Raw genomic sequence first — 11150 nt, forward strand, 5'->3', positions numbered from 1 at the left:
GAGGAAGAGGTGATCTAATATCCCCTTCACTGTCTCCAGTCAGTCAGACTTTGTGTATTGTAGCCTATCTGACAATCCCCACTGCCAAATAACAAGCCCATGAGGAGACAATTCAAAGGATGTAGAAAAGTTGTGATGAAATATTTCGAAGTATACTATTTAAATTTGCCTGACAAATGCTCCTCTGTTATTTTCCCAGACAAAGCACTTCTGAATCATAATATGAAGGAATCATTCCTCAAAATATTCTCCATCTAATTTTTACAGTTCCCTATGGTAACAGAAATATCACCCCTCATAGGTACAATGCTACATCTAAATGAGAGAGGAAAAGGAAGTGAACATTTTTTGGTTCAAAATTACATAAAGCCAACTAGAAATAGACATAAGACTATCTTTACTCATTTTGTACATTCATAAACATATAAAAAGTACTGAAACATGATGTAAATTCAGTGTGGAGAAGTCTAATTGCTCTCTTGTGCCTTGTGTCATCCACTGCACCATTGTATCATGAGCCAAACGGAGAATCAATCTGTGCACAAAACACAAGGTAAAGGAAAGACAGGGTTGCATTTTTAACTAGCTAGTCATTGGCGCTTTTCTTCCTTCAAGGAAAATCAGACTCTGTAGGCTTAGAGGTTTACCTGTCTTTCTGTTGGTGTATATTTTTAAACGATTGCTTCATTATTTGATACATTGTCTGCAGCCCACGCATTTCAGGGGTCATCAGAGCTTTATTGCAACAGTTGTGAGTTAGTCTTTAGACTTCAAGAGCAAACTGAGGGCAGTATATAGTTTTCAGAAACTAAGATGCGTACCGACTAGTTTATTTTAATGCATTTTCTTACTCCTGAATAATATAATTATGGAGTTTTTAGGGCAAACTGTGGCAAGCTGAACTGAATACAAAGCGACAGTGCTCAAAACTGAGCCATCCAGAAACATTTCAAATAAAGGCTAAGGAGAAAGGAGGAGGCATACATCATTTCTCACTTAACAAAAAAACAGCTTGCACTCACACCATCTTTAGTTTCCTGCCCAGATGTTGTCATGGGAAGTAAATATCGGAATATAAATTATGCCATATAAAGCACAGATGGGAGCAAGCTCTCACACGAACATACCTTCCATTTTAGCCATTTCCTAGACTCCCTCTGGGGTCTTGGACTACATTGTGTCAGATTGAGCCCATATTTCCTGAATGTCCGTGATAATATCCCGCACACATATCTTGAAGAGAAACAACTGGCACTGCAAAGAGAGACTCTCCAGGCCAAGCAGGGACAGGTTCACACAAGGTTTGCCCCAAAGGCAATAGGCACTCAACTGCCTGGGCCACATGGTTTGGAGAATTGTGTAATACCAGTCTCAGAATCAATGAAGATTTCACTTGAATCCTCACCAAGCCACTGCCTCACAAAATAAAAAAAAAATTCCAGTTCAGAGAAACCAATGGCAATGAAGAGGTAGACATAGGTGCAATTCCCCAGCATTTAAACCAATCTAAATCCAAGGTGCCACAATTCTGCCTCCTTCCTTGTGCTAGTAGTGGTGCTTGTGCAACTCAGGGAACTGATCTAACTGCAAACAAATCACTTTCCTGTCAGATCAGTTCTCTGAATTGGATCGCTATGTGGTGGTATGAGTATCTGTAGAAATGCAGAGCAGGGGTAGCAACGAATGGCCAGAAACAAGGCATAGCACCAACTCCAGATTACATGATCTTTAACTGCCTTAAAACTGCAAGGGATCAGCTCCAAGTATTTCTTTCCGCGAATAATCTATAGTTCTCATGGACCAGAGCTTAAGTGCTCATGGACAAAATTCCACTTATGCCCTACACAACTTCTAAGTAAAATAGCAAGTACAAATTAGCATGAGACTGAGTCCTATAATGGATGACCTTACCTTTTCTCTTTAGTTTAAAATCACCCTAACAAGCTTAATTCAATGTGCAAGTGGAATACATCCTCCAGTGACAACTCCAATGCAAATTTGAGTCACTGCAATACCAGTTCTGAGTATTTTTTTCTTCTAGTCCCTATACAGCATGATGCTGGGATTACAAGCTTCAGAGGACACTGATTTTCAGTGACACATGGAAAATACCAAGCTGCAATCACACAGACCTGCTCCATACCACAGAAATCATTCCCATGATTTCTGAATTCTCTTCATTCTAGAAAGGAAATGAGCAAAACAGGGTCCTGTAGAAGTGAAATTCAGCACTCATACAATAAAAAGCAAAAGAATCAAATTCAAAACCTGATGTGCCATGATCCTGAACATACTGTATTTTAAGAATAGCTGTTTTAACCCTTATTTCAAACAAAACTGTATATAACATCTTCCATAAGGAGTATTGAAAGAGATTCAGTGTAAGAAAGACTCCCTGTTGACAGGTGCTCAATCACTCCTGGACATTTTTGATTAAGTAAACTGAAAGATAGATTCCATTTGACACGCTAGTAATATTAGGTCTGCTTTTGTGAAGTGCCGAGTACGGTCAGCTGTCCTTGAAACTTGAAGTACTGTGCTGTTATGCGATCAGGCCTTCTACACTTTGGAAGAAGAGCAGTATGCTTTCCTCCTTTTGAGCAGTCCTTTGATCACACAGAAATTAGTCCAAACCTCTTCTTAAGGGTAAGAAGAGACCAATGAATCTGTTTTTTTCTTGAGCTGCATGGGTTTATTGTTACCTAACATGTCATTCTCCTAAAATGCCTAACGTTTAATTTAACTTGTGAATACCCTAAAGCACTGACAAGAATAACTGAGCAGAGTTTAGAAAATACCACCAAATCGGCACCCATTGACTGGAAGAATGAAGATTTTCTGTATGCAAACATTAATAGTCACAGCAAACCTAGATATAAGAATTCAAGTCACAGTACTATGCAGACTGTACTCCAGTTTCTCTCTCACTTGAGGGTTAGTAAGACTTATATTATTCAGTGTCTTCATTTTTCTAAATACACATTTTACTCTGCTGAAACAGAGTAAACAGTGAGAGTATGAACAAGTTGCTGCTCATGCATGGAATATTTTCTTGAGAGTGCCTTACCTTATAGGAATTTTAAGTTACAAGTGGATGACTGAAAGCAAGGTCACAGCTGAGGTACAATGGCAACCACTGTAAACCTGTTCTAACTGCAGAATAAATGTGTGGACTTATCATGATGATGAGTTTATTTTTCAATTCCGGTAGAGTAAGAGCATGCATGTGGTGAGTTACAGTGCTTTAGTTACAAATGAGCAGTAATTTCCTAAAGTACTGTAATTAACCTAATATAAAATAATGCTATAAACAGGAAAACACTCCAATATATTTAAATTCTATCCTCCTCATTAAAAAAAAAATTTCCAATCATTTAATTATCCTGTCCTTACCTTTTCTCACAAAGATTTACATATGTGCTGACCCTCATCTCTGAAACCCCTGAAAAATTTGGCATCCTTTTTTCATCCTGAAGTCTGACTTCACATCCCTCAGTTGTCAGGGCCTTGACTGTACTAATAGGTCTTAATTGCCCTGACCAGCCTCAGCTGGGGCTTCTACCCACACCCTCTGATGGGGACTTCATTTAAGCTCGGGCTTTCATCAGAATCATGGAATGGTTTGGGTTGGAAGAGACCTTAAAGATCATCTAGTTCTAAGCCCTCTGCCATGGGCAGGGACACCTTCCACTAGACCGGGTTGATCAAAGCCCCATACAGCCTGGCCTTGAACACTTCCAGGGAGGTGGAGATCTCCAGTGTCTCACCACCCTCACAGTAAAGAATTTCTTCCTAATATCTAATCTAAATCTGTCCTCTTTCAGTTTAAAGCCATTACCCCTTGTCCTATCACTGCACTCCCTGATGAAGAGTCCCTCCCTATCTTTCCTGTAGGTCCCCTTTAAATACTGGAAGGCTGCTATGAGATCTCCCTGGAGTCTTCTCTTCTCTAGGCTAAACAACCCCAACTCTCCCAGCCTCCCGTCACAGAGGATGTGCTCCAGCCCCCTGATAGTCTTTGTGGCCCTCCTCTGGATGTGCTCCAACAGGTCCATGTCTTTCTTATGCTGGAGGACACAGGTGAGTTGTAGGTGTCCTTGCTGCTAGTTCTGCTCCTGAATTGTTGTTTGGGTTTCCTGGATTGACCTTGCAAATGGCTTGTTACCTTGTCTTTGCCTGATGGTGACTGTACCGCTGGACCTCTTGCTGCCACTGCTCTGCTTGCTTTTCTCTGGCATGGTCTGTGTCCCGTTGGCGAGGTCTTCATCTGGCTTGCGTTGTGGTCACCCTCAGCTCCTGGCTTCCTTGTCCTTAGGGAGAGCAGTAAGGGCTGGGTAAGGCTGGTCAGGGCCACTAAGGCCCTGTGCACTCAGGACTCATAATGTTTTGCTCTACAGCATGTTTCCCAAGATAAAGTGCCTCCCTCCCCCGGCCATGTCTGCTGTCAGCACCATTTGCTTTAATCAAAAAATAAATACATTTCAGTGTGGCTCATTATGCTAAATGAAAGCAACAGGGGGCTAATGAGCATTGTGAATGAGCCATTAACATGGCAATCAGAGGTATCCTCAAGATAGCTGCACCTTTTCTGCATCTTTCTTGGAACACTCAGTAGTGTATACAGATGTGACCTCATCTATTAAATTTAATTCAGGGAACAAATAGATTTAGATGTCTAACTTGAGTAGTTTCTTTTTGTAGAATTGCACATTGTGTCACACTTACACTTAAGAAAGAAAACTGCTAGTTCAGTCTGTGCAACTGCTAAGGGATTATTCTTAGCCTTCAGTGAACAAGACTGTGTTAAGAGATTTAATGTTTGGATTTTTTTGGAAACTAAAATGTTATCCCTCTGCCACCCCCCCCACGTTTTCATCACAAAGGGGAAATGTACCTGAAATAATAAATTTACTGGTGACTTCATCTTTGCAAGTGATTTAGTGTGGTTTAGCACTGAACAGGATTTTTATTTTTCAGAAAGGGCCTTCATGTCCAGCCTCAGCTCCTGCCTGATTTCCTGTCCCTTGGCTCTTAGGATCACATTCCACAGGGAGCTGACTTGCTTTTGCTCAAGGGAGTGCTTTTCCTCAGTCCTCATAAGAAGGTAGTAAGACCAGCCTGAAACAGCATCAGAAAGATGTGTGCTTAGAGAAAGTACAACAGGGTGGAGGGGAAACCTACCTGTATTCAATGATACTGAGAATGTATCTTTCAAAAGGCCAGGGGAAGGAGAGTAGGTAAAAAACCTATTCCCTGTCTTTTAAAATTAGCTACAGTGAAGATTTTTAAAGACTCAATTCACTGTGCATTAATATAATCACCTCCACAGAAAGCTTTAGAGGAGATAAATTGCTAAACACCACCTTGCAGGTGGAGAAACAGAAAAGATGAGCACCTCCCCAAGGTGCTAGCACTGGTCAGTGGCAAAGTAAGGAAAAGAAACCGGGAGGATACAGCTCCTAGCTTTGATTTCAGTCTCACTTTCAGGTTTTTCTGAGTTGCAATCTCAGTTCCTGTGACAGGTTCATCTATTTGGGCCAAATAATTTCTATGTCTGACTTTCTGGAATCAACTAAGAGCCAGCAGACAGCAGCTTCTATTGGAGTTTGCAGCATTTCTGGGATTGTTTGTGGAGTGGACAGAGTGCACATACATAGCCAGAATTATTAAAGTTCTCTAAACAAAATATAGAATGCAGAATTCAAACTATATTTGTCTCTTTTCTTTCTGTCTCCCATCTTCACCAATCCCTGTGGTATCAGTGGAAGGATACCCACATGACAAAACCATCCAAGCTCACCCACTTATAGAAATGTATGCAATATTCTCCTGCCTTCATTCGTTTGAAGGTAGGCTTGTATCTCATGTGTTTGCTCTGCGATGCTGTGACATGTCCCCAGGCGATGCTCTGACCAGAAGCGAAGCCTGAGGCCCAGTGCTCAAGGGGATGTGTCAGCCCATCCCTCTTGAGCCGCCATTACGGGACCCACTGTAGCACTGCTTCAGGCAACAGTTGTCTGAAACGTCGATCTCCCCTCCAAAGCATGACTGACTGCTCATTTGCTACCATCCTTTTGTGATGTTACTCCCACAGTAAGTGCTGCAGGAGGCTTGGGCGGACTCGGTAATCCCATGCCTAGCCCAGGTCAGTTAAAGAAAAGGCAGCTGTGGCCATACCCAGCACCTGGCCCCAGTCAGGCCGTCAGTTACAGCGACCTGTGCCCCAAGTGCTAAAATAACACGTGGAGAACAAAACTTTCTGAATTCCTTCTCCAAATCTGGGTGGTTTTTTTTCCCCCGCTCCCTGAAAGTCTGAAAAGTTGAGACACTCGTGGCTACCACGCTGAGGCGGCTGAACGCTGCCAGCGAGTGGGCTCGTTAGAGCGGGCGCAGTCCCTGCCGGCCCGGCACCGCGGAGAGAGTCCCGCACCCCTGCGGCGGGCCCGGCTGCCCCGAGGCACCGGGTACCACACCCGCCTGGGCGGAGGCGGCGGCCCTAAACCCGCCCACGGCAGCCGGGCGGAGAAAAAGGCGTGTCCCCCTCAGACCGGCGGCCATTTTGGAGAGGAATGCGGCGAACGGGTGGTGCGTGGCGCCCTCTGGCGGCTCCGCCCCCCGCCGCAGATCCGCTATGAGCGGGCGGTCGCCGGCCACGAAGTCCGTTTTCGTCACCGTGGGCACCACCAGCTTCGACGATCTGATCGCGACCGTCTGCTCCCCGGCGACCCTGCAGGTGAGGCGGCGCAGAGCCCGGCTCCGCGCACAGCCGGCCCGGCCTTCCCCCTCACGGCCTGCCCGCAGCGCCTCAACAGGGCGCCTGCGCGCTGGGAGCCGTCCCGCCAGTGACTGCCGGGGGTGTCTGAGGGGGCGGGAGACGGGGGGGTACCGGGGGCGGTGGTGGGGGAGCGGTCTGTGGCGGGGGGCGTGAGGCGGGGCTGGGGTGAGTGGCGCGAAGTGGCGGCGGGGGAGGAGGAGGGGCGGTCTGTGGCACGAAGCGGGGGGGTGGCGGCAGCGGCCCCCGGGCCCGGGTACCGGGGAGCAGGGCCAGACGCCCCGGTGTCGTGTGTCCCCCCCCCCCCCCCCCCGCTATCTTTCCGCCGCAGGTGCTGCAGAGCCGCGGCTACGGGAAGCTGGTGCTGCAGGTCGGGCGGGGCGCGCTGCAGCCGGCGCTGCGCAGCAGCCCGGCCTTGGCGGTGGAAACCTTCCGCTTCAAGGACTCGCTGGCCGAGGACCTGCGGAGGGCGGACCTGGTCATCAGCCACGCAGGTAGAGCCGCGTTTGTTTGCTGAGCCTGTCCTGGGGGCGGGAGTGGCAGTCGGCTGGGTGAAGCCTGACCCTCTCCGGCTCGAGGCTGGGTTGGCATTGAATGTTCAGGTCCACAGCTAGAGCTGGGTGGTTAAATGTTCAGTTTCAGGAGTCTCCCGGGTTTTAAGAGCAAGTAGGATGATATTTCGTCTGTCAGGGCAAAAACTGATCGTGTTTTCTGTTTCTCCCGTAGGTGCAGGTAGCTGTCTGGAGACTCTAGAAGAAGAAAAACCACTAATAGTAGTAATAAACGAAAAGCTGATGGACAACCATCAGCTCGAACTGGCAAAACAGCTCCACAGAGATGGGCACGTCCTTTGCTGTAGTTGCAGGTATGGAGCTGCTGTGGCTGTCCTGACTGAACAAGAGGTGTTCAGCACTGTCACTCAGTGTGTTATTACAGTATTGAGAACCTAACAAGGAAATTTACATCCTTCTCTGTAACAACCATTTGTTTGCAAGGTAGATTTTCCATAGTGGATAGACTAACATTAGATGCTAATTTACCAAACTAACCAAGCCTTTTGACCGTGAACGCCTTTTGTAATTTTTTTTTTTGAGGGCACATATATTCAGACTGAAAGAGAGTAATTTAAACCAAATAGAAGTGGCTGAATTTGGAACAGTCAGGTAGCATCCTAGACGCACCTAACAGCTTCTCTCTTTCTCTGCTCTTTCTCACTAGTTGGTTGATTCTTTTTCAAAGTCTAGAAATAATGCAACCCAGGCGATCAGTTTGTAACCATGGGCCATAAGTAATAAATTGCTCCCTGCAGACTTAGGACTCCATTTCATCATCTTGCTGTGTGGATTTTCCTTGTAAAGAGCACTAAAGTTGACTGTATAGATCTACTGACATAATAAAATTGAAAGTATCTGGAGTATTTAGAACATAAGAATGGCCTTACTGATATGGGTCAGGAGTCCACGTAGCTCAGTGTCCTATTTGCAGTGGCCATATGCAGATGGCCAGCCAAAAGTAGAAAGAGGGCAAGAACATATGGTACTTCCTTGTATTACTTTCCCTCTAATGCTCTTAAGTACTTTGATTTGGGGGATTCCTAAATCAGATGCTGTCTCATTATCTCTGTCTTCCAAGTACTTATTCAGGCTGCCCTTTAACCAAACTTCCTGAATCCACCGCATCCTCTGACAAGGAGTTTCACAGATCTACTGCCTGTCACTTCAGGAAAAAAAACATCAAACAAACAACCCTGCAAAAAACCCCCAACAACAAAAAAACCTCCTTTTGTTTGTGTTCATTCTGGTTCCTGTTAGATTCATTTGCTCTCTTGTTTTGACTATCTTACTGTTTCTCTTTATTTATGATTATTTATGATTGATTGCACTCTATAAAAGATAACCTCTAAATGGAAGGCAGAGGAAATTTAACTCCCGTTATTTAGTCTGCATCTCGTTCCTTTGCCCTGCAAATAGGATTTCGTAGTTTCAGAAGAGCCTTCTGAAGAGACTAGGCCTGTCATTCACTTGCATTGGGCAAGTTTCTTAAACTTACTATCTCAGTGCTTCTGACAGCGTCGGAGACAGGAAGGAATTTTTATTTTTGTTGAACAGTGCCTAGCATTTGAGCCTGATTTGCAGTCTGATAATAGCAAGCTAACAGATTGATCTAGCTGTTCTTTCTGGCTATGTGTTAAGTGGAGAGCTATGCCATGTGTTCAAATAGGATGAATTTCCTGGTACAGTTTATGGTGAAGATCCTCAGATCTTGTTCAGTCTCCCAGTGTTGCAACCACAGAAGATTAGAAAGTTAAGAGCTGAGGTTGTCTGTGAAAGCTGTGGTATAGGTCAAAGTGGGTTCTCAGCAATGCTACCTGTGAGCCAGTGACAGCTGGGGCCCACTGTTTGTGGGGTCTCTTCCTCCTTTCAATATGTGTCTTTATTTTTGTTCCTGTGCTAAAGGATTATGTATGTATGAATAGAAAGAAAATTGTGTGAAGAAAAAATTTCCCTTTGGGATGGATTTTTTTTTTTTAAGTTTTGGTTTTGGTCTGTTTTTACAGCACTCTTGTGGAGACACTGCAGTCGATGGACTTGTCAACTTTGAAACCTTTTCCTCCTGGACAGCCAGAAAAATTTGCTTTGTTCTTGGATAAAGTTGTTGGATTTCAATAAACAATACAGAGGAATAAAAATGTCGGGATAAAACCTTTCTCCTTCTATAGTGAGTCCACCAACTGGGACAAACCCTCAAAGAAAATGTCTCTTAATATTAACTGACATTAAATGATTTCCTATTTAGTGCCAGTTTGAAGTTATCTAGCTTTATGCTTAAAAGAGCACAGTGCCAACAAGGGGAGGGGGAAGTACGAGCTTTCTAGTTTCTTGAACAGGCAGATATTTACATCACAAAATCTGCACCGAGTTGGTAATTCCAGTGAGGAGGACAGACTAAATTACTTCTTAACAGGCATGGCATATACATGGTGGCCTCTTGACCATATTTGCCTAGTACTAGTGGAGATAAGTTGTCCTCATTCATGTTCTTGTGATGTTCTGCAAATAAGCAGATGCCTTCAGCTCTCATGTGTTTACAGAAGCACTGAAAAGAGAATTTAAAAAGAGAGATTTAAGCCTTTTTAAAGGGAAAGGGGCACGTGGTGAATCTGGGTGGGAAAAGTCAAGAGCTGCAAACCTGCTGCCAAACTGTCCACCAAGTGACTCCCTGGTTTTGGGTGATCTACTCCCAAAGTAAAACATGGCCTAATGGGAGAGGAATGGGGTTGACAATGCAGTCAATCCATTTGCATGGTGTTATCCCATCATTACTTAGTTTGGACTTCTGTGAAGTGCCATGTTTCCTATTTGATGCTGATCAGAGGTCCCCATTTAAAGCATTGAAATTGTCAACTGTGTTGACGCTACCATCAGTTTCTATAAGTAAATATTTTGAAAAACAAAGGGGGTTTAAACTTACAAATGTTCATGCAGGGTGTTTGGTCTGTAATACTCTAGAACTGTACAAATGCATAGTTGGTGCTAATTGCCTGCAAGTACATTGTTTGGGGTTTTTATGTTGCTGTTGCTTAAAACAAGAAAAGGAAACTCCCGAAGTGGTGCATCTGGTGTCCGAGTGCAATTTTTACTAGCAAGTTAAATGTACTTAAAGGCATTCTCCAAATCAAGCACAAGGGCTAGACGTGGAATAAATCATGCTGTGGAGTTGTGCAAAAGTGATTTTTGCCGAGCCCCAAATGCTTTATTAGGAGCAACTAGGATTTTCACTTCCTTAACGATTTTTATAGAGCTGTTATTTCAAGTTTACTGCTAGCACCCTACCTCCCGTCCAAGAGCACGCAGGGATGTCACAGGAAATTCTGAATGACCATTTGATTTTTCCACTAGATGCTTGCCGTCACAGGCACATCAAGCAATGAAGCTGGAAGGAGTTAGCTTGGCAAGGACTCCCTTCTCCCGAGGCAGGGCCGGGAGGAGACGACGTCTGCTGGGGCTTCCCGCGGTTTGGCGTACGCACCCAGGCCGAGAGCGTGGGGGGGGGCTGGAGGAAAACGACCCCTCGGCGCTCGGACAGCCCCTGCAGTCGTGAAGGCGCAGAGCGGGACAGGTATTTGGGGGCATCCTAAAATGGCTGCTGCAGGAGGCACCTCCTGCGGGCTCAGCGGGAGGGCACGGCTCGCAGCCGCCTTTCGGGCAGCTCGCGGGCAAAGGCAAGCGGGCCCAGCCGCGCCGGGCCGGGGGCGAGCCTGACTTGGGGGCGCGCTCCGTGAGTGGCACTGCCCGGCGCCGGCGGGGGGCTGCTGGGGGCCGCGCCGGGCCGGGCCGGGCCATGCCATGCCGCGCGCGGCGGCGCCCGGCGCAGGTGG

At 45.7% G+C, this 11150-nt stretch overlaps 1 protein-coding gene across 3 annotated transcripts; it reads left to right on the top strand.

Annotated features, from left to right (window-relative positions):
- The first annotated feature begins 6603 nt into the window (after positions 1 to 6603).
- LOC104251122 (UDP-N-acetylglucosamine transferase subunit ALG13 homolog) lies at positions 6604 to 9519 on the top strand. 3 transcript variants are annotated; one of them, XM_059824398.1, is made up of 4 exons: positions 6604 to 6733; positions 7104 to 7270; positions 7497 to 7637; positions 9330 to 9519. In XM_059824398.1, exons 1-4 carry the CDS (start codon positions 6632 to 6634, stop codon positions 9439 to 9441), a joined length of 522 nt encoding a protein of 173 aa, XP_059680381.1. In that variant the 5' UTR covers positions 6604 to 6631; the 3' UTR covers positions 9442 to 9519. The 3 variants fall into 3 exon arrangements, with proteins under 3 accessions (XP_059680381.1, XP_059680380.1, XP_059680382.1); XM_059824397.1 differs by having other exon boundaries at positions 7104 to 7266; positions 7499 to 7637; XM_059824399.1 differs by lacking the exon at positions 7104 to 7270 and having other exon boundaries at positions 6703 to 6733; positions 7499 to 7637.
- The last annotated feature ends 1631 nt before the right edge of the window (positions 9520 to 11150 follow it).

This window comes from Gavia stellata, chromosome 14 (assembly GCF_030936135.1).
Source record: "Gavia stellata isolate bGavSte3 chromosome 14, bGavSte3.hap2, whole genome shotgun sequence".
In the NCBI taxonomy this organism is placed as follows: Eukaryota; Metazoa; Chordata; class Aves; order Gaviiformes; family Gaviidae; genus Gavia; species Gavia stellata.